This window comes from Octopus sinensis, linkage group LG2 (genome assembly GCF_006345805.1).
Source record: "Octopus sinensis linkage group LG2, ASM634580v1, whole genome shotgun sequence".
Classification (NCBI taxonomy): Eukaryota; Metazoa; Mollusca; class Cephalopoda; order Octopoda; family Octopodidae; genus Octopus; species Octopus sinensis.
In genome coordinates this window covers 87,716,464-87,742,227 of record NC_042998.1, presented here as the reverse complement: position 1 = coordinate 87,742,227, position 25,764 = coordinate 87,716,464, and the positions used below count along the sequence as shown (strand labels likewise).

Here is a 25,764-nt window from a genome sequence, read left to right as displayed (position 1 = left end):
TTTATACTTTCGTGGACGAGTAAAGTGTATCAGTCCATATCCGTATGCTGGTAAAAACACAGGACTGGAAGCTTTACTGTATTTGCCCCGACCCTTCATGTTCTTGTGGTGGTGGCGGCGGTGGCGGTAACAGCGGTGGTGGCATGGATGATGATGATGATGAAGAGGAGGAGGAGGATATAGTTCAAGCATTAGTTAGCTTGAATCTGAATAATATTTAGTTTCGATTTCAGCTCCAATCTCGATGAGATTAGCTTTCATCTCTTCGGGGGTAATTAATTACCATTTGTATAAATTATAAAATATATTGAAGGAGAGTCGATCGACAACACGCTTTCCGTTCCGTTTATTTACCTGGCCAAACCTTAATGAATGTTTTACTTTATTATTTATAATAATTTCATGAGCTTTCCTCTCATAAATAATTAAATTATAGTTTATTTAAATTTGTAAAAGAGATATTGAAAATTAACTATACCTGCATTATGAAATCGGGTATATCTGTTTAGGCATAAATTTCGGCAAGCCGTTAGCCGAATATATGCGTATGCTTCAGTACGTGTTTGAGTTTGAGAGTGTGTATGTATTTTTGATTTATTGTGTGCCTCCTTCTTTGGGCTTTATTTATTAGAAATGTGAAGAGCTTAGTAAAACAAAATTATGTTCAATACAACCAATCTTATTTATAAGAGTAACCTGATAAACTAACATAAATTTATTTCCTAGAGTAATCATATACAATTTGATGTAGGTTTAACTGCTAAATAATTTTTTTAAGTGTCTATTTATAACATTACGATTATTTTATGTCTTTTTTGTTTCTTAAGCAGAGAATATTCATCTCTATAGTAAATCGGTGAATAAAGAGTAGAAACATATCCACGGTATTTGTGAGTTCAAATGATAACATGTCGCTAAATTCCAATATGTTATTACAGTGCAGTAAATCCTGGTGGTGTAAACTTGCATATATGTACAGTATAATCTATTACTTATGTTATTTATGTAATTATATAATTGACTACTTTTTTCTTATGAAATAGCTAAGCACAATAACATTATGAATCATGTGAAATGTAAGCTCTTTCCTTTTTAATTAAAATAGTTATTATTAAGTTATCGTAATTTGTCATAACATTGATTTTTGAAGCACATATCAAATTCAGCTTTCTTCTTAAAGTACAAATCAAAATTCACTGTATTGTTTTAGTTATATATATTTTTGTTCTATAATTGAATAAAATAAGATTTTTTGATGATAATGATTAGAAAAATGTCAGAGAAATTTATCAACTTGCAAGCCTATAAGAACAATGCCTATGGGCTTTTTCTAACTCACCAATTAATCACAATTATTTATTGACGAGGTGCTACGAATATTTTTAAAATTATATTAGCTCTTTATTTCTGCAAAAGTAACCAAAGACTTGTCTCTGTTACCAACACTGTGTTAATATAACAGGAATTGCAAAAATAAATGATTACCTCCTGTACATTCAAATAGTAAAAATAGCCTTTAAAAAACATTAACTATAATTGTCCATTAAGTGGATTCGTTTTAAAAATTACTTAAACAGAATAAAATTATTTCAACAGAACTCTGTGCTGGAATCGCATATTTAGACATTTCTTTTCAAAAATGTCTAAATATGTGGTTCCAACATAAAATTCTTTTCTTTGCTTTCTTTTTCTTTTTATTATTCTGTTAATAGTTATCGGATAGCTTTTTACGTTTCACATTATTATTATTAATTTGCTGATGTGTGCCAGATACAATAGAGAACTGAATAAAAGGCCATGCGATGTTTGATAACGCTTCTTTTCGTTATGAATTCAAAACCCATCGTGATCGACTTTTTAATATCTCATCATTTTGAACTTCCTTTAAAAAAGTTGGGTTCTGTGACCGATAAGGGTTGATTAAAAGAATGCGTAGTCCTATGTCAAATTTAGAAATCATTATTACAACTGATATGTCGATATTAACAACTTAAATAATTTTCGAGCTGTAAGTTTTAAAGATATTGTTTCAGATGAACGAGCGTAAGTCAAAACTTGGCTACTTTGCTGTCATTCAGAAATGTATGAAACAATGCATAGCCATTTTTCTCACACACTATATATATATATATATATATATATATATATGAGTACAAGACCTCAAATTTAGAGGATGAGTTTAGTCGATTATATAAATTTCAGTGTTTGGCTGTTACTTTTTAAAAATCTATCTCGGGAGAGTATAAATCAGAGTTGAAGTCAATGGTGTTTGAATTCGGAACTTAAAGAGACGTAACTAAATATAACAACGCATTTTGTCTGACACTCTTACGAGTCTACCAATCTGCCGCCTCAGCTTTTCTCATTGTATTAATTAGAAAAATATATGAAACAAACAAGAACGGACGGTTACTACTCAAAAGAAAAGTGTTTGATAAATACGCTCTTATTCCTTGTGTAAATTTACTAAACCAGGAACCAATTTCATTGGCTGTTCTCCATGAATGTTACTGAACTAATAGTAGAACGACCCGTTTCCTTATTATATGATCGATTTGCCACTAATTGGCTCAGCTAAATACAATTATGTGCTATAAAATTAGAAAATATTTTTCTCTTTCACACAAATAATGACAAATCATTCATCACATTGTTGCATACTCATAAAATGACAATGTTGTATAGAAAACACTTCATCAATCATTAAGTCTTCTATCACCCACTGTAACTATAGAAGTATCCTCTTTCATTCTTTCTATCTTTCCTTTTTCTCTTATTTTTGAGCAATATTCATAAACACTTCAGAAAATATTAAATGAACCCGAAGGAAAATATTTTCAGTTAAGAACAACCAATTATTTTCTAGCATTTTGCTCTTAAAATCTTCATCAAAGCCTGGATTTTATTATTCCTTTAAAATACTTGTATTCTATTTGCTTGTGTATTTACATTGCCGTGCATATATTTAGTTTTCTGTATCTTCATTTTATTAAGTGGAGAAGATTCGATCATTTTATATATTTGAATACAAGGATTCTTGCAATACATCCAATACCACGTTCTACTTTCGTAATAATCGCTGTTGTGCTATTATATTTAATTTGTGTGTGTGTGTGCACGCGCGCGTGTGTGTGTGTGTGTGTGCATGTGTGTGTGTGTGCGTGTGTGCGTGTATGCAAAAGCATCGTCAAATATCATTACATTTTTCGATAATTTCATTTGATGTCATTTTCTATGTTCGTTGTTTTCTTCTACCGTCTGACTATAAAATGAATGACCAGATCAAAGATAAAGGCAGTTCGTTTTGCATTTGGACTATAACACGGCTCGATTCACTGAACTCTCAAGAAAATAAGCCCTCGTTTATTTGGGAATATTATTGAGATAAGTTATTTAAAAAAAAAAAAGATGTTAAAAGTTATTTGGCTATTAGAATTTATGTTCATGTTTTTTTTATCAAGTTAGTGATGGAAGAGACTGTACTTCTGACTTGTGCAGGACCCTTACAGATAGGTGATATTGGTTCAGCCGATGCCAACCCAGTATCTGCATGAAAATTTTACTGAACAATAAACTGAGGTTTGACTAAAATTTTTACAAGAGAGGAACTATACTAAAAACGTTTGCGTAGAAATAAACTTTGAAAAAGCAATGGATATTTCATGTTAGTGCATCCGTCCTTCTTTCATAATACAGAGATGAATAGCCAATATTTTATAAAAAGAATGTGATAGGAAGCATAAAATCAATGTATTCATAAATGAAGATGAAATTAAATATTTATTTTCTTTTGTAAATATAAAACCTCTAAACAAGTAGAGAATGTTGTCTGATCGAACAGCGCCTGCAGTTGGATTAAATCACATAGAGAGACATAAGATACAAATCATATAAAAAAAGCTATTAAATAAATAATGTGAAATACATAATTTAATATAATAATGATTATATTACAAAAATATAAATATGCTTGTTAATATAAAAAAAATTATCTGACTGAAATAAAAAATAAAGCAGATCATATGAAAAGCCAAATTTTTATAGATCTCGACCATGACTCAAATTTAACATTGCAAACCACTACAATTTATTTATACGCTTGTATTTGTTTGTATGTGAATATATCTGTAAGTGTGAGTGCACATACTCTACTCTGCAACACTTGAATTTGAAAAGGTGTGTCTAAAATCCTTCCAAAATATATTGAACAAAAGTAATGAAATGATACTCATTCATGAGTCTTCCATCGAAAAATTGATTCCCTATCCATTCAATGATTACAAGAAAGGTCATGTAATAGTACTTGACTCGGAGCGTCAGACAAAATAATTTGCGTTATTTAATCACTCTCCTTTACAATGTAATTTAAATCCTTTTAAGGTCAACATTGGCTTTCTGGTTTGAAAGAATAAGTTCTCATCAAGAACTAGATTCACTTTAATCGACTTTACTCTGATACAAAACCTATGGCATTTTTGTCAATGGGAAAAGCCATTATGAAATAACTACAACAGTCGGCAGAGTAATTGATACGAAAGGGTGTCATGTATAATTACATGTATAATTACGTTACTTTACATGAAATAAATGACTTGTAATATTTATTTTTTGTTATTTAATTTCTCCAACCGTAATCGACTTTGGTAAAACATATTACTGGAGATGTACAGCAGTTGATTTAATCAAATGTGTTCTTTCAGTTTAAGATATTCTACAAACTCAAACACATTCTAAAGCCATCAGACGACGGCAGAATAACAGAATCGTCACGAAACTTAACTAAATATTCCTGCATTTCTTGCCGTTACATTATCAGAAATGTTGTGGGGCAATTAACCGAATTATTTTCCTTTACAAATTCATGGCTTGTGAGAAATAAAATGCTTATTCGAGTTATATATTTTATTAATAAAACAATTGTTTGTTGTTTGGTAACTATTGAGAAATCTTTAACGTTACTTCATTTTATTCTTTTTCCAGACTTGAACCATGAAGATTATAATCCTGTTAAGTATTTTATTAATTCTTCTCCAGGCCTATACAGGAACCTCCAGACGATGTAAGTTATACAATTTTCTTTTCGATGTATACTATGATGTAAGATAAAATTAAAACCACACAATGTTTATACTTTATGACTACAATTTCTCTCACTGTTCGTCAGCTATTCATCTTTTATCTTATCTATTTATTTATTTGTCTGTATATTGTGCACATGGAACAGGATGTTGATCTTGATGGACAATGAATGAAAGGAGAATTAAATGAAAACTGGTTAACGGATGTGTCGCCACTAAATATGACATAAAGCTGATTTTCCGTAGTTCAATTTTTATGACTTCTGCTAAATTACAGCCGGTGTTTGAATATGTTCCCGTAGTACCTTTTTTTTTTCCTTGGCTTGACGAATTACCACTAGTTTGAAACTTATTTCGATCTCCCATTGCTTTAGCAGCATACAAATGTTGCTTGACCTGTTTTTGTGACGCTGCTAATTAGAAATAGGAGTGCAATTCAAAGACTGTGACTTGTGCTATCAGTTTGAAGAATTGTGCTACGAGATCTATTTCATCTATGAAATCGAAACCTTTCTGGACAGTATCAATAGATAAAAGGAAACTAATCCATTCTTCTTAAATATTACTTCATTGCTACGTATAGCAATATTTAGAGCTCTAACTTCAGAAGACAAGCCTAAATGCTGGAGGCAACTAAAAAGAATATAATATATCAAATAGAAGGCGAAATTAGGAAATATTTCATCATTCATAGATCATAATACAAATGTATTAACTTTTGTTAGTCGCAAATATCTACCAATTAGTCTTTCCCCTCGTGCTGAACACTAGCCCATGTGAAACCCTGTAGTACGGAAACCTCTGTACACTAATAGAGGACGAAAATAATTAGATTAATGCATTTGGCAGAAACATGTAGCGCAAAATTGAAGGAATATAAAGTTACAAAAGAGAGAAAACCCTGGTACAGTGTGCTAAAATGCATCTTGACAGCGGCGGCTTGAACAAAGTATATTCATTTCAAAGCATATTATGAAAAATATTAAATATTAAATTTCATCTCCTTATTCAGAATCTTGACCACGAATAGATTTAGCATACTTGCTCGCACGCACGTGTGTGTAACCTATATATACGCATACGCATACGTATATATTTATACACATACAGATATAAGGATGTATATGTAAGAATATGTATATATATATATATATATATATATATATATGCAAAGTTAAGAGAAATTACCACTAAAGTGGACACCTAATATGCTAAACATAGACGTCAAATCGCCATTACCATGAAGATTTGACGTCTATGTTTACTATATTAGGTGTCCACTTTAATGGTCATTCCTCTTAATTTTGTGTGTAACACAATTTTTAATCTTCGGAATTTTTAAATATGCTAAGCCACTAGTTTTAATTGATTAATATCAATTTCTTCCCTTATTATTTAAATGTATATATATATATACAAAATGTGACCGCGTGTGTACCGTTGGCGATTTTTTTCCTCTGTCTTCCTTTCTCTGGATCTTTCCTTCTCCTATGTTTCCGATGAAGAGCTCCGCTCGAAACGTTAAACCCTCCTTCTTTCCTTCTTTCCTGAGCGTCCAATAATACTATATTTGTTCCACGTCCTCGCGTTGTTGTGTTTTTTTGTGCTTTCTTGTTTGGTTTAACTTTATATATATATATATATAATATATATATATATATATATATATACGTATACACACACGCGCGCGCGCATATATATATCGTTCGCATCTGCTCTCAGTATTTCGTTGTGTTTATTACCAAACGACTTAATTCGACACTGCTTCTCATGAAACAGTTAATAGGAATATGTAACTGTGTTTTCTTCTTTTTTTTACAATTTGGTAGGATCTTCACCCTAAATATGATCAGTTGACTATAGTCATTTATAATCCGAGTCATCATAAAACATGATGAACTTCAATATCAGGATCACAAAAGTCTCATGAAAAGGAAAGAACAAATTTTCGTTGACAAGCGAAATTACACGGGAACCAATTAGAGAGTTTTAAAGTTATTGCTCAAGCTGCTACAAATAGTTCTCTCTCAAATCAAACGCTGTCGTCTTTGAATGGGAGGGCCGCGAATATAATGTAATCTTAAGTACGTCACATGCATCACAAAATATGAGCATTAATCGCATACATGACCAAAGAAATACCTCGAATTCTGTGAGCTACTTCTAACAAAGTTGAGTATGCAAACAGACAAGACTGGGAAGATGGAGTACTCTATAGAAAAATTCATGAGAAGTATAAAATAATGACAGAAAAGCGATATTAGTATATGCTAGAGTAAGTAGGAAATTAGAGAAAGAATACCGTAGGACGTGGCAGCTGATCAAATATCCAGTGTGATATAATTATTGAACCATTAGACTTGTGGTGGGGGCAACGATAGAGTATTTTAAAAAGTGATAGATATTGCAGAAGATGAGCTTTGGTTGTATCCTTTATTTGAAGATATTGACTGAAGAGAAATATGGAAAAGAACGTGCGTGTGTATGTGTGGGGGGTGAGACAGACAGAGAGAGACTAACAGACAGACTCTATGTGTGTGTGTGTGTGTGTGTGTGTGTGTTTTGTGTGTGGTGTGTGTGTGTGTGTACATATATATGTTAGAAAAAGCAACGAAATCTCCCATCTCTAAACAAATTATACCGTATCTAAAAATGTCATATTAGCCATTGTAGTTCTGGATACACTAAATCTGACAAGAAAGGTGTATTAGAAATGACTGACGCATTTTCGATCATAGGTTCTCTCAATCGGGACTGACATGGGACTAAACAACAATAACAACTAATGCCCCTTCTTTCATTGGTTTATTTAACACAGATCATATTTTTGCTTAAATAATTTTCCGTTATCTGATGGGAAATTCTGTTGTATATTTTATATAAGAGACATATGGCCATTTATACAAAAAGCATTACCTAAAACTTTTGTTAGTTAAAATTGACTCTCTAATGACACATCAAGTGTTCCTGTCAGAGCGAAGATATAAGCTGGGTTTCTTTTCTTCATCGAAGACCAGTACGCCACGTAGTCGTTGTTCTTCATCCCGACGGTATGGGTCGACGCATTTTGGCATCGTTAAATGACTTCACCAAAGTTGTAAGAAAGTAAACAGCTGAAATAAATACCACAAGACATTTTATCTAATGCTCCCAACAAGTACTTTATGTTACCGATCCCGGGAAAATGGCGGAAAAAGTTAACCTTACAGAATTGGAACTCAGAACGCAAAAACCTGAAGCAAACACTGCATGACATTTTGCAAGGAAGATGATTAGCAAGATTAATTTCGACAGGTTTTGAACTCGGAAACTAAATGCCGGAACAAACAATGCAAGCTATTTCCCCAGCACTCTTACATTTCTCTCAATCCGTCGCCTTAATAAGCGCCATTCAGTATTTGTTTTCATTTCTGGCAAAGGCTTTTACTTTTCTTTTTCTTTTGTATTCGTAAATGAATTAATATAAGTTACATCACCAAGTGCTCTGAAATATTTACATTAATAACTGTTTTGTGTTAAAGTATAATTTACTAGCATCTGTACATCATGTATAATTCATATGTTTAAATTAAGTATTTAACTGTCTGTATTTTTATTAGATGAAAATACCACTATTTCAGCAGAAAAAGAAAAAGAGAAAAATAAGAGGAAATAGGAAATATATTCATTAAATATATTTTTTTTTTTTAGTTTCCCGTTCGATATCATGTGGGTTTGTCCTTTTTTACAAAACCAGTTTACGTTATGTAATTATTGTTTATATTTCAATAAACAACAGCAGTTTTAGATAAATTCTGAAAATACTTCTGATTCTGATTACTAACTGCTAAAGTAATCCAAATAACGTTGGTCTTTTTAGAGAAATGTATAATAGACATGGTCTCTGTCGTGTATTTTAACAATAATTATTTAAAGCATTTTCCAATGAAAAGAATTTGTAAGGATATCTTGAGAAATGTATCATACAACAGGATATAATATCTCATAGCTTATATTATAGATACTATTATTAGTTTTTCTCTTTTTGTGGTTCGATAATTTCGTAATCTAGCTTTGTATGTTTTAGTTTGCTTACTTCTTGTTGATGAAGAGCCATTTCAACAGAGATAAACTGTTTATTCACAGCAATGATATCTAGCAACAGATAATATTATCTGAACACCATTTACTTCTCAGGTCACCAGTATACATGCACATACACTTGTTTTCCTTAAGCTTCCACTCTTATTATTTCTAACTATACCTTAACTATTTGTGTAATATCCATACCTATATATATTTTGAATATAAATACAATTTTTCCTATATTTTCTGGCCTTTCGTTGATCCGATTGTTTCTAGGTTTCTATTTTGCTGTAGGCAGAATTTCTTCAGTATGGAAGCACAAAAGAAATAATGTCCTTGTATCGAGATCAGCCTTTTGCATTGCGTATCGATGCAGTATTAACATTGTATCAACACAATAGTATTGATTGCGTCAACACAAAAGATAGTATTGAAGATTCTATATTTGAAAAGCAAGTATTCAAATATCAGAAATTCTGCTTAAGAGTGAGAATAAATTAGCTATATCTCATCCAGTAGTGTCAACCTAGTTGGTCATAGGGAACAGTTTAATGACTTTATTGTTCCATATACTTAGGAACCATTGAAATTTTACTTCAAATAACACCATTACAAGAGCATGTAAGGCAACGCACTGCATATTAACATAACCGTTCTCAGTTATCCGCTGCTTTCTCTTGTAATAGTAGTGAGTTCAATACTCCATGGTATTTACATACAGACAAGGCACATGGATATTTGGAATTTAAATGTCTTGTCTCTGTTAAGGACTCAGTATAGTGATAGTAACATAAACCGCTCACTATATAATCTCGCCAGTTGCCGTTCCTGAGATAAAAATAATTCATTTGTAGCCGTTCGAAAATATTCAGGACTGCTTCCGTTTGATTGCTTCTCGTTCAAAAAGTATATGTAATTTTCATTATCGAGAATATAATTTGCAATATACCGTTAATACTGGTTTCAAATTTTGAGTACTGGGTGGATGTAATCAATGTAATCAACTAGCTCCTTCCACCACAATTTCAGGCCTTGTGCCTATAGTAGAAAGGAAGATTACTAGATAGGTCAGGGCGGCAAGCTGGTAGAATCGTTGATACAGGGCAAAATGCCTAGTGGCATTTCGTTCGTCCGAGTTCAAGTTCCACTGAGGTCATTTCTACCTTTCATCTTTTTGAGGTCGATTTTTATCGAGCACTGGGGTCGATGTAATTGACTAAACCACTTCTCTGAAATTGCTAGCCTTGTGCCAAAATTTGAAATCGATATAATGTAGTTCATATTACTTCTAAGTAAATAATTAACTTGCTAAATAATTAACTTCAATACACAGAAAAATATTTTTAGATTACCTGGCCATGTTTCTTCCAAGGGAAAAAATAGGCAAGATATTAACTTTCAAAAGACCAACAATTTTAATTTCAAAATATTTCTTACATAAATACAAGGCTTCAGGTTTCTATGATAAACCAAATTTACATATTCATATCTTCGCAAAATTAAATGGCTGTGTGGTAAGATGCTTTCTTCTCAGCCACGTGATTCCAGTTTCAGTCCCACTGCATAGCAGTGTCCCCATAACGTAGCGTTTCGACAAAAAGATCGATAGAATAAGTACTAGGTTTTAAAAAGGTCTGGAGTCGATTTGTTCGACAAAGAACCCTTCAAGCCGGTGCCCCTGCATGGCGGCAATCAAATGACTGAAACTCGTAATATATAAAAGATATCGGTAGTTCATAATTTCAACGAGATTTTTTGTTTTAAAACAGGAATATTTTAAACAACAGTCCAACATAATGGAGCAATCACTAGTCTTAAACTAATGATCGTATGTGTATGTATACATATATATATATATATACATAGTATGTGGGTGTGTGTCTATCCATACATACGTAGATACATATACATACACACACATACATACATACACGCACACACACACACACACACACACACACACACACACACACACATATATATATATATATATTCACCTAACTTCGAGCTGCGCGTGCTATACCGAATTGGCTTGATCCCTCAGTTTGAGTACCTAATTCAACTGAATCTTAATTATTTGTCATATATATATATATATATATATATAATACACTTGTACACACCTGATTTGAAAAATGAGACCTATTTCTTTGTAAGAAAGTCATTATTAATTATTCTTGTGGGATCAATTAAAAAAGATGTGAAATCTCAAAGTCAGATTTAGGAAAGAAATGTTTGACTTTTGTTTGAGTGCTATGTGACTTGTTTTCTTTTAACAACAAACGAAATGTAAAGATCAAGCGTCATTTATTGACACACTCATTACAGTAGCAGATGTGGCTGAGTTGTTATGAGATTCGCTTCGAAATTACGATGTTTCAGGTTCAATTTCACTGCAATTATTAATTATAACATGTACAAAAGCGGTGAGCTGGCAAAATCGTTAAGCACGCCGGACAAAATACTTAGCGTTTTTACGTCCTAGGTATGTTCTTTGTCTATCTCTTTAACTTCTTTGAGATTTTAGTAAAATTATACTAATGTGTCCATCTGTTTTAATTTAATTAAACTCTATGTCTTTGTGCAGCTTAGGATTGCTCTGCATTCAAATTGATGTAATGGTTGCATTGTTCAAATAAAGGGAGTTGCGTGAAACGATCGTAATGCATTACCTCTGGATATCCTTGTTGCTATTTTGATATATATATATATATATATATATATATATATATATATATATATATATATAATGGTATCTGAGAGACACCACCATGCCGAAATAGCAGTCAAATCCCTGACTCTAAAAACCACCTTAAATGTTCATATCGCACCATGAATGAGATAAGACAGAGAGACAAAATAAACTAGCAAAAAGATATTACTGAATAGTTCAAGATCCTGGATTTCTAGCTTTGCTTCAAATAAGCTCTGCCTTCGTCAGTTGAATATATCAGATGGGTACATAAATACAAATATTATATACAGAACACACGTTATACTTACATATACGAACGTCCATACATACATATATATGCACGTATGTACAAGGCCAGTTCAAATTGCTCGCCAACCACCTCATAAGCGCGATAAGGTCAGAATATACACCGCAGTGAATATAGTGACGAATTATATAAATTTATAAATAAGGATAATATTGATATTTAAATATCGATATTATCCTTATTTATAAATGTTATTTCTAGCTGTTATTTCAAGGCTGAAGTAACGTGATCTGGGAGCTCCATCGGCGGTAGCTGCACGATTATCTCCCGCTAGCGATATAAACGCGAGTGATCTTTTGCACTACAAGCCCATATGAAAGGTTCTCTCATGGTTAATAACACAGTATTGTCTGTTCTTACACAAAATCCACTTTAAATGGGATAAATATTAACATTTTGATATTAATAGTGTTTGTGTCTCATATATATATATCTGTGTGTGTGAATATGTATACACACATATATATATTTATATACATTTATATATATATATTATATATATATATATATATATATAATATATATATATATATATTATATATATATATATATATATATATAATATATATATATAATATATATATATAATATATATATATATACATGATATATATAATATAATATAGTATAATATAATACCGATGCAATGAGAGGGATGGATTGAAGTTATAAATATATTCTTCATATATTGAGTAATATAACATTTGAAAACGGAAAAAGTGAACAGAATGGTGCATAAGAATAGAAACACATCACTGTTGTATACTGGACGACTGCGATACCCATTATCTCAAAACGGCCTGGTGATTCTTATACGTTGTTCGATGTACGATAGATTCGTATTTTCTTTCTCTAAGTAATTCTGTTCAATTATTCCCGCGAACGTGGAGTACGATATTCAGCATATGCATAATTTATTTGTAGCTCCATTTGCATTGTGGCATCTTTTTAAATACTTATTTCTCAATGCTTCTAGCGAACCAGTCATTTACTTTTACACATTATACATATATACATATGTAAGTAAATTTACATACGTATATATGCATGAATACATACATAAACACACACAAATAAATATAGAATTATATATATATTATATATATATATATACAAACACTCACACACACACACACACACACACACACACACACACACAGAGGTTGTTTAAAAAGTCTCTCTGCAGTGAAACAGAAATCAGCCTGAGAAGTGCTCACTCGGCAGTAAAAAAGAAATTAAATATTTTCAATCAATTTATTTGCCAACTCACTGAAAGTGAGATTAATAATGCATACTTTTCAGCAAGATGGAGCTACAGCACATACTTCGCGCATCTCAATGGCGCTACTTCAAGAGTTTTCGGTGATTATTTCGAAGGGACCTTGGCCACCAAGATCACCTGATTTCACACCGCTAGGCTTTCCTTTTTTCTGGGGAGCAAGTAAAGAATCAGTGTACAAGAATCGCTCGAAAGCCATTAATGAGCTAAAAGACGCAATCATAACCTTCACACGGCCCATAGCACGTCAGACTCTCCAAGATGTATTTCAAAACATGTGTAGAAGAGTCAACTTATGTATTGAAGGACAACACTTTCAACACCTCTTACAGAGTTTTTTTAAAGACTTGCAAAGTCTAATATATTCTGCGGAGAGACTGTGTGTATGTGTGTGTGTGTGTGTGTGTGTGTGTGTGTGTGTTGTGTGTGTGTGTGTTTGTGTGTTTGTGTTTGTGTGTGTTTTTATATATACATATACATATAAATTGATAGATAGATAGATAGATAGATAGATAGATAGATAGATAGATAGATAGATAGATAGATAGATAGATAGATAGATAGATAGATAGAAAGATAGATAGATAGATGGACAGATATCACCATCATCAACTACTGAAAGTGGCAACTTCGTAAAAAGTTATTGAGTAATAACATTTCAGCTGGCTACATAAGTTCTTATGTAACCACTTGAAACATAAGCATAAACATAGGCATAAACATAAGCATTCGAAATATCAGTGTATAAGTTTCTTATACATATAAATAAATAGTTAGACGCACACGCACACACACACACACACAGACATATACATATATGCAAATATACATATATATTTACATTAACACTTACACATGTACATGTATATTTCTATGTAAATGCATGCACACACGCGCGCGCATATATGACATTAAAAGTCAGTTTGAATTTTGCTTGCTTGCAATGTTACTCAGCCAAACTGGCGCATAATAGGAAAATACTATGAATTAAGTTTACCCTGAAATGTGAATAATAACAGAATAGAACAGGTCTTGCGTAAATCGGAGCAATAGTTATTGTGATATTCCGGATTTGGAGGTATAAATATCCAAAATGGTGCATAATGGGAAAATGTTCCAAATATAACTTCATCCTGAAAGGGAAGAAACTCTCACCTTTCGATTAGAGAGTGATTTGACAACGAAAAAATACGATTTGTTTTTTTTACAGTAAATGTTTACATTTTCACTTTTGTTAAATACAATATTTTAATCATTTAGAAATATTTTTAAGTGAATGTGATTTCAAAATATAAGTTATTTGTACAGTTAGTATTTATATTTTAGCTTTCTTTAAATATACATCATTTTAATGTTTTTTTATAATTATTTTCAAGTGAATACCGTTACAAAAATTTTTTTGGCAGATCTAAAAATATTTTAAAGTGAATATGACTGTAAACAATACGGTAAATATTTCGTAAAAAAAATGTTCGTAACCTCGTTGTGAAATAATGTTTCTCCATTGGGTTTTTTTTTCCGAGTGCATTGAACATATCTCACCTCCAAAGATTTGGCTACTATTTCTAGCACGCGCCCTACTACAACGTAACAGCTATTTGCGATAAAGGACCCAAAATACCTGCTAGGTGGTAGCAGGGTGTGCAAGAAATAGCAACCAAATCTTTCCTTTGTAGGGGGAAGTAGACGTTTACGTGTGATTTCGATGTCACATTCACTGAAAGCATGCGAAATAACCTGGAGAAGAAAAACCCTCGAAACAAAACTCCGTTGCTGGGAAAGCCATTTCCCAGTGACCCAACGGGTCACAAGTAGTCTAGTCTAGTGTATATATATATAGGGAGAGTTTACGAAAAAAAAAAAAAAGACGAAGACAGGTGGTGTACAAAACAAACAGATGTATCAGTATAACGCTCAGGAATAGAAAAAAGTCTTTTACGTTTCGAGCCTATGCTCTTCTACAGAAAGGGACACAGAAAAAACAAGGAGAGAAAAAAAAGGAGGGGAAAATGTGTGTAGTGGCTATATATATATATATATATATATATATATATATATATATATATATAGATATATATAGAGAGAGGCAGACAGACAGACAGAGACAGAGATAGACAGACAGACAGACACACACACACACACACACATATATATATATATAATTACATATACATATATACATAGACACGCACTCATATTTCCTTTATTTGTCTATAAATCAGAAAAATAGCTCACTCTAAAAGAAATTATGAACAGTTATACTTGTATGTAGTCAAGTAGTTTATCCTTCGTTATGACTTATTGCTCTTGGCAATGTAAATGACTCATTAGACGTACTGCACATAGTCTCTTTCCTGATGGAAGTAACTTCGTCAATTTGACAGTCAAAAAACAGACGAAAGGAAAATTCCTTTTCTGAGAGGGAAGAAGAGTTGCCTGAGATCGAAGAACGTCAGCTACGCCTACGTTCGTTTTTTTCCATTTTATAATCTGCAGCGGGGAAAACCATGTTTCCAAAATGAATTTTCTGTTATAAGGACATCAGCTAAAATTTCCCTTTTGAATTCAAGAAGGCACCTAGACGTATGAATTATTTAGTATCATCGTTCTATCGGCTACGCAATGTTTTACTGTCAGCTTCCGTTGAAATATAGCCCAAGTTGTTCCAACAGGTGACTGTTAATTTTGTGCGGAATATCCTTTTCTCTTGATCGCTATATATCGCTGACTAATGTTATAGTGTTGGGCTGCTCAGGGATCCTAAAAGAGGACCTGGGGTTATTTATCCTGGCCTTAAATAGACTCTCCATGTGCGCTCTATGTGCTGCTGCAGTTGGACACCACTTCTGGTTCGTGTTCTATGACTTCACTGTTGCATCAACCACTAACTGGGTGCTTACTTTTAAACTAAATTGAATATTCTGTCTCTGCACGGGATTTGAAGGTAGGCCCTTAAGTTATGCCTATTGAATAATCTCCAATACTGTGTGAAATGCTTATCTTATTTTGACGCTGAACGAGAAGCATAGGACAAACCAGAGAACTTTACGACGTCAACTCCCTGACATATAAGTGATGCGATCTTAAGCCCACTGGCTGCCCGAGCTTCCGTGTAATAGGGACCACTGCGTCAAAAATGTCTTTATTTAAGGACAGGTCTGAAATTCTCTTATGACACCATTACAAAGTTTTTAAACACTATAGTAAGGTGGCAGGAGGGTGTATTGATATATGAAGCGCAAGGGATGTGGTAGAGTCTGTATAAACCGTCGCCAAAATCCAGACAGTTTTAGCTGTTCGTGGCATGAAATTCTTTCTGGAAACGTTGTTTTCCTCGTTTGCAAAATAGATGACAGAAAAAGCAGGTACAACCGAACCACTTCGACCACAGCTGGCATCGTACGAGGCTCACAACGCTTCTTTCCCTTTGAGAATGGTGATTTTTTCGTTTTTTTTTTCACGGCCAAACTACCCCACACTGTATGTTTATCTCCTTCGGTAAAGGCGCTATGTGCTTCTGGCCACCATGTCTAATGAATCTTCTCATTGCTAAGTGCAACAGTAGATGCAAGACCTATGGTTTGTAACAATCTGACCGATCATAGTGATAATAATAATAATGATGATAATAATAATAATAATAATAATAATGTAATTGAAGGGAACGGAATAAGGCATTCAGAGATGAAGGAAAGGATCAGGAGAGAATGCTATCGAAGAGTGAGAGCAATACTCAAGACAGAGCTGAATGCAAGAAACAGGATCGAAGCAATCAATGCATTAGCTATACCAGTCGTGACTTACAGTTTCAATATTGTTAACTGGTCAATTACTGAAATATGTCAGCTCGACAGAAAAATAAGGAAACTGTTGACAATGCATAGAATGCACCACCCTAAGGCAGATACAGAACGACTCTATCTGCCAAGAAAAGAGGGACGCCGTGGTCTTTTGCAACTGGCAATAACAATGAAGATTGCTACAATTGGCCTAGACACCTACCTGAAAAACTCTGAGGACTGGATGTTAAAACTTGTCTCAAAACATGAAAACAAGAAAGCATCATACTCAGTCACAAAACAGGCAAAGGAATATCTAAGTGAATTCCGAATACAACCAATTTCGGAATTAGAGATAGACATACAAGAAACAAGCACAGAAAAAGCTAGGCGCATGAAAACCCGTGCCAAAACTGCGGCCTTAGATATTCTGAATAATAAATGGCAAGAAAAACCTCTCTATGGCAAATACCCAAAGAGAGCGAATAATGCAGATATCGACAAAGCCCTGACCCATCAATGGCTAATGGCCTCTGGCTTAAAATCTGAAACAGAGGGGTTTATCATAGCAGCTCAAGATCAATGCCTACCAACAAGAAACTACCAGGCCAACATATTAAAGATCAGAAGCAGTCCAACGTGTCGTGTATGCAAGCAACAAAATGAAACCATTGACCATGTGGTCTCCAAGTGCAGTCTTCTAGCGCCTACAGAGTATCTCAACAGGCACGATAGAGCTGCACAATATATTCACTGGGTAATCTGTAAAAACCTGGATTTGCCCCATGGAAAAAACTGGTGGGAACACAAACCACCCCCAGTGCTTGAAAATGACCACATCTCACTCCTCTGGAACTTCACCATTCAAACTGACAGGAAGATAGATGCAAATAGGCCAGACATCATATTGAAAGACTTCAAACAAAGAACATGCCTCCTCATTGATATGACTGTCCCAATCGATATAACGTATCTGTCAGGACCTACCAAAAACTGAGCAAATATAAAGATCTTGAAATAGAAATCAGCAAAATGTGGAAGCTGAAGACTAAAACAATACCTGTTGTCATAGGTGCCCTGGGAATGATAGCAAAAGGGGCTGATAGCTACCTAACTCAGATACCAGGAAACCCAAAAATGGCAGAAGTTCAAAAGATAGTGCTCATGGGAACTGCTCATATCCTACGCAAAATACTCTCTATGTAACCTCAAGGTTTAAAACAACCATAATTTTCGGTTTAAAAAAAAAAAAAAAAAAAAACTTTTTTTTTTTTAGACATTCATTAGTACAACATCCCCACCCCCCAAATATATGGCACACTAGGCATAACAACAACATGAACTTCCAACCCTGTTGTCTCTTGAGGTCTCTGGGTGTGACTTGGAGCCAACTTGTACAAATATAAAGCAAAAGTCAAACATAGAATAATAATAATAATATAATAATAATAATAATAATAATAATAATAATAATGATATGCTAAATAGAACTGGATGCGGATATAAATGTTACGGCAAAACGATCAGCCACCTTTTATATATGGATGACCTAAAACTATACGCTGCAAATGACAAACATCTGGAAACACTATTAAAGACAGTTCATGGATTTACCAAAGAAATAGATATGAAATTTGGATTAGAAAAATGCGCCAAAGTAACCCTGAAAAGAGGAAAACTAGTTAAGAGTAACAACATCACACTAGATAAAACCAATGAAATAAAAGAATTAGACCAAAGCCAAACTTACAAATACTTAGGAATCCATGAACTAGACAAGACACAACACACACAAATGAAGAGAAAATAAAAAAAAGAATATTATAGACGAGTTAGATCAATACTAAAAACAGAGCTCAATGCTAAAAACAGATAATAGGTATCAACACTTTAGCTGTCCCAGTTATAAGTTACAGCTACAATATCCTTAACTGGACACGAAATGAACTGTCCAAAATAGATAGGAAAACAAGAAAAATACTGACAGGATCTAGGATGCATCACCCAAAATCTGACATAGAAAGACTATATATACCACGTATAGAAGGTGGTAGAGGCCTTATACAGGTGGAAAACTACTATAAAATAACCACCATAGGACTGCAAAAATATCTACTTCAGAAGGAAGGAAACCTGATCCAGATAGCGGCAAAACACGAGCAAAACAAAAAACTGTTCTCAGTATTTAAGGAAGCTGACAAATACAAACAAGAAATCATACCACCTAATAAACATGAAGAAGAATAAGAACATGAAGAAACAACAAAAGCTATAAAACAAATGAAATCCAAACTAAAAATAGAACAGCAACGAACCATGATAAAACGATGGCAAGAAAAGCCCCTTCATGGTAAATACTGGACGAAACTAAACGCAAAAGAAATAGACAAAGAAAAATCCCAGCAATGGTTGAGAAGCTCAGGACTCAAAGCAGAAACAAAGGGATTTTTAATTGCAGCACAAGACCAAAGCCTCCCCACCAGAAATTACCAAAAACATGTAATGAAAAGAAATATTACAAGTAACTGCAGAATATGTGGAGATGGACAAGGAACAATAAATCATATTATCTCTAGCTGCCCAGTCCTGGCTAAGAAGGAATATATTCACAGACATGACAGAGTTGGAGCCTACATACATTGGAAGCTATGCCAACATTATGGAATAACAACAGAAAAAAGATGGTATAGGCACACACCAGAAAAGGTCACAGAAAACGAGAAAGCAACCATACTCTGGGATATGCCGATACACACAGATAGAGAAATTAAGGCCAACAGACCAGATATAGTTGTCAGAGATCATGAAGAAAAAAAATGCTTTCTAATTGATGTGTCAATACCGGCTGATGACAACGTGTCTCTAAAAGAAATGGAGAAACTCTCAAAATACAAAGACCTGGAAATAGAGGTAACTAGAATGTGGAATCTGAAAACAGAAACAATTCCTATCATAGTAGGTGCATTAGGCATGATAAAAAAATATTCAGACAAATACATAACAAAAACACCAGGACTTACAAACACATATAACATACAGAAAATTGCACTACTAGACACTGCACACATCCTACGCAGAACACTTTCCATACAATAACCATCAGAGCATCACAACAAATCACAGCACATACCCAAGGCACACAGAGCTGTGCTCGGTAGTGAAGTGAAAGCACGCTATAAAAATAAAACTACTGAATAATAATAATAATAATAATATATGTGTGTATAAATACAGTGTACATTTAAACACATAAGAGGTGACCAACATAGGAGACCTAGAATACTAGAAGAAGTAGCCAAAATCCAAACCACTATTAGGGATAAATTTATCCCTAATAGTGGTTTGACTTTTGGCTACTCCTTCTAGCATGCTAGGTCTCCTATGTTGGTCACCTCTTATGTGTTTAAATGTACACTGTATTTATATGAATAATATATAGTCTATTGACTATTTTTCTAAATGCTAGGCCACTGGTAGTAAAACATTTCTAAAATTTTTTCTTACACTGATATTTATTCATTATATATGTGTATATGTGTATATATGTGTGTATGTGTGTGTGTGTGTGTGTCTGTCTGTGTGTGAATGTGTGTGTGGATGTGCTCGTGCATATATATGTATATGCATATGTATGTGTGTGTGTATATATATATATATATATATATGTACATGTGGGTGTGGGTGTGCATGCGCGTGTGTATCTATGTGTGCTTGTGTATGTTTGTATGTATATATATATATATATATATATATATATATCACTATTCTCCAGTTTTATTGATCTCGTTGTTGTATATAATATTTGATATCATGGAAAGAGAAATTATTAAAATATAATTTTAGGTTAAAAGTTTTGAAAAAATATAGAAAATTATACCTTACATTGTTTGTTAATCATGTTTTTCTGAGACATTATTTTTTTATGATTTTTGTTTGTTTTCAGTGTTGGGAGTTATGTGTAATAACAGACTCCCACTTCTTCCTGAATGCGTTGCATAAATTCTCTTTCTTTACATTTACTGTACTGCTTATCGATGTAGAAATTTTATAATGTAACGTTGAAAATAGAATGTGAATAGACGTATATCTTATAGCTACTGAAGGTTATCCTTTTTTTATGGAAAACCAAATCTCATTTTTAAGATGAAGCTCTTCATATTTCATTACAATCAATCCAACATGAGTTGAATTTCTTATGGCTTGAAGTGAATTATATTTGCAATGTTTAAAGAAAGAAATTAAATGCCTAATTTCTCTTCTAGACTTCTTAGTTGTTCAACAATAAGAAGAAGAACTTCCTTTGTATGATGTCTGTTTATCAATGGAAACATTTTAACAATACCATCTCTTACTTTACTTTATCGACTTACTATTCTTTCTGAAATGTTGCTAGTTTATTCGTAGAATTCAGAATGATTTCTTTTTTTACTGTACAAACTTCAGCTACAAATCTGAAATTCATAATAAAAATATTCACAAAGTTGTTTTTTGGTTAGTTTCTCCAATAACAAAAAATAAAGCTGTTTATTCAGAGTTCTTGCACACTGCAGAATACCCTTCCTGTTGACAGCCATCTCACTTGCTAGCAACTATGGATCTTCATATAATGCGTAAACCTAAGAATCTATGTTGTGACAAAACATATCTATACAAATTATCTCAAACAATAACTTACGGTATGTACATTTAGGTTTATATCAAAATAATGATTTAACCGTTTCTTACAAAGATAGTAAGTATACTCTTGGTAGGTTAAAGAAGAACATGGCAAAATACTTTCGAACTTTTGGCTAGCTAAATCACCATTACGATAAACCTCTCTCAGTTAATTTCTTAGATGTCGCAATAAAACAATGTACCAATGTACACAATACATATAAAAAAAAACACAAAGAGAAGTTTATCTGCATGAACACACCCATGTGACACATACCAGCTGTCTTCAAAAACTAGTAAGGAATATTAGTAGGATATCAAAAGTTCAAGTAGGAAAATATTAAGAGACACAGGTGCAGCGGTAAGAAGTTTGCTTCCCAATCACATAGTTCCTGCGAGTAAATTTTTTTATTTAGTAACCGACGTCATTTTTTTTTAAACTTTACTTAAGTTTACTCTGTTTGACATAGGTTTCCCTTTTGAGAATTATATTACTATCTTATTTACACAGAGCTTCTTGATAACTTCTTCCTTTTACACCCTGACCCTACCTCCTAGCGGCACCCTCCCGCTAATAACTTGTAGCATTCCCTAATCCTTTAATAGCTCATTTTCTTATCTACGTTCTTTGAGCTCGGGTGGTAAATAATTATGTGCACTTATCATATTGGGCTTTTAGACTATTTGTCTAAGCCAGTGGTTCTCAACCTGGGGGTCTGTGGTCCCCTTGGGGACCGCGAAGCGATTTTTGCGGGTACTGCGAAAGCATCGGAAATCTTTTCTGTTATTGAGTGGCAAATTGCCAACAATTTTAGAAATTTTTTACATCAAAACATAATCGTATATTCATAGTGGGTATTTGTATGAATACGCAATTCTCATGTGCATTGTCGTAGAATATAGTATGCTGGTAGCTTAGCAAAACCTGTCTAGACATGCATGGTAAGGTCATACTAGTGGGTTCACGCATGCGTATACAGCGCACTGTATCGGCCGTTATGCTGGCAATTTTAGTCTTAAGTGAGTGGTCTGTGATTATGAATGCAGCTTTAAAACACTATTCACAGTGCAACTTGATTAAGTAAATTTTCCTTTTTGCAAGTGATCTTGTAAGCACGGGTGATTTCATCAACTTCAATCGCTCTCAGACGATTTACCGTTACAGAGAAATTCATCATATTCGTAATCTAATGTAAGTTTACATACACTGGTTTATGTTCTCGTGCGTTAGGGTTATGATTACTCGATCATGATTATTTTCAAAGTAAAATAAGGCTATCAAGTCGAATAATTTTGCCAAATCGAATGTGAAGATGTAGTTTATCAATTACCATTAGTTGCACGGTTGACACCATGTAAATTTCTGTTTTTTGGAATCAATCCAAGAAAGAAAATGAAATATGACATATCCTTCTTGAAATTTGGCTTTACTGTTATAATTTCAAATGGGGAGGAGAGACCACAGTGCGTTCTGTGTTCCGAGGTTTTGGCATCATCTCTCAAACCCAGCAAGCTAAAGCGACACTTGGAAACAAAACACCCTTGCTTTGTTGACAAAAAGGAGGATTTTTTCAGAGAAAAAGCTGATGTTCTGATACGCTTTAGACTTGATGACACGGGAAGTTCTTTTGATATTACTTCGAAATTTCGTTAAAAATCGCTATCACAAAAAGAAAGCCACACAACATTAGAGAACAACTGATCTTGCCTTGTTGCAGAATGATTATTTCAAATGTTTTCGGTCAATGTGAGCTTTCAAAACTGAAACATATCTCCCTTTCAAATGACACCATCAATAGACGAATCGCCGAATTATCTGAAAATATCCTTTCCCAAGTGGTGGCAAAAATAAAGAATTCCACATTCAACTTCTTTTCTTTCCAACTTGATGAATCTACGGATATCGAATATGGCTCAACTGTGCATCTTTGTACGGTATATTCACAATAAGAGTATGGAAGACGATTTTCTGTTTTGCGAATCTCTCCACTCTAAAACGACAGCAAAGGACATTTTCGTCAAAGTTGACAACCGCTTACGTGCACATGACATCAATTGGGAGCACTGTATCGGTGTCTACACTGACGGCGCTCCGGTTATGCTAGGTTGCCGCTCGGGTTTTCAAACACTTGTCAAACAAAAAGCCCCGAATGCTCTTGGGACACATTGTACAATTCACTAACAAGCTCTTATGGCTAAGACTTTACCAGATACACTTTAAAATGTTCTGAATGATGTTATTGCTGTAGTCAACTTCATCAAATCTGGGGCGCTAAATTCTCGTCTCTTCGCAGATTTATGCCGAGAAAATTATGCCGATTTTGAAACTCTTCTGTTGCACTCTCGCGTCCGATGGTTATCTAAAGGGAAAATACTGATGCGAGTTTTCTTGCTTCGAAACGAAATAAGTGAATTTATTCGGGACTCGAAGCCTTGTTTGTGAGCTAAATTTTGTGACGTTCGATTTTTTATATTCGACTCTTTCAACACTCTTAATCTAACCCTGCAAGGAAAAGGTGTGACAGTACTTCACTGCCAGGAAAACATATCTGCTTTTAAAATGAAACTGGAACTTTGGGCTTCAAAATTGCAGAGGAAAAACTTTGTCCCTTTTCCTCAGCTTAATAAATATATTGATGAAAACGCGTCCCTCGTCGATGATGATATGGTTGAGATGATGCGAAACCCTATTTGCTTTATTAGGGAAGAATTATTCCTATATTTTCCTAATTTGCAAAACTTTGAGCAACTTTACTGCTTCATAAACAATCCATTTCCCATATCTCTTGCTGATCTCCCTTCCGATGACATAACCGTGCAGTGCAGTTCTTAGAATTGTTGAATGACGGAGCTGCAAAACAGATCTTTCGTGAAAGGAGTTGTTGTGACTTTTGGATTCAGATAGCACAGCTTTATCCAGATATTTCAAAGATGGCACTGAAATATCTGGTTCCCTTCACAACCACTTATGAGTGCGAGTTGGTGTTTTCTGCTCTTCAATCGATAAAAAGCAAACAATGAAACAGACTGGATGTTACACGCGATATGAGGGTTGCATTATCCAGAACCCAGCCAAATATAGACGAGTTGGTAAAGCTAAAGCAAATACATTAATCCTTCTTTTGAACAGGTTTAATGATTTTTCTTTAATACATCTATCAAAAATATCCTGTCTTCTATCGGTTTTCGGCAAATATATATGCGAATCAAGGAAAGAATCGGCGAAAATAAACAAAGAATTAAGCGCTACGTCAATGCCGATGGTCCCTTTCTTATACCTGGCCTTACTTGCCACCGAACTTAATATTTGTGAAAATGGGTTTGAAAACATAAATTAATAATGAATAATTAAAGTTTGGTATAGTAAACTGGGACCCTACTTCATAGCCTAAAAGAAACAAAATGTTAATTTTTTCATATCATTTTGCCAACATCTGGTGTCCTGTTAGTGTCATTATTGTTATTTTATGCTTACATCTAACATTTATATTTAATGGCATTATTCAGATTTTGTGTATTCAACTACTTAAGCCTAATAGTAGAATGATCGCGAACATTTTGCATTTGATTAATCTCTTTTTCCTGCCAAAATAGGCCGGGGACCGCGAGGCCTCCCAAAAATGGCCAGGAGACCGCGAGACCTCCAAAACATGGCCTGGGGACAGCGAAGCAAACATTTTGAAAAAGGTTGAGAACCACTGATCTAAACCATGTTTTCTTATCTCTTCTTTCTCCCTTTTGTTTATATTGTATGCTTTTGCTTTTCACTCTGATGAAGATCGGTTGCCTTAATTCGAATGCCCTATGAAGATGAAGAGTGCATTCTGGGGATTTTTATCAGAAACAGCTGTTAGCTTTGTTATGTCTTGCTTTGTATCAATAAACAAGCTTTAAATGTGATTTTA

At 33.7% G+C, this 25,764-nt stretch overlaps 1 protein-coding gene across 1 annotated transcript in view; it reads left to right on the top strand.

Moving 5' to 3' along the window:
- LOC118768477 overlaps positions 1–25,764 on the top strand; it is a 114,530-nt gene that overhangs the window by 72,126 nt on the left and 16,640 nt on the right. The window contains exon 2 of the mRNA XM_036515096.1: positions 4,981–5,059. Within this exon, the coding sequence (XP_036370989.1) occupies positions 4,990–5,059 (70 nt within the window). The 5' untranslated portion in view covers positions 4,981–4,989. The remainder of the gene's footprint in view (positions 1–4,980; positions 5,060–25,764) is intronic.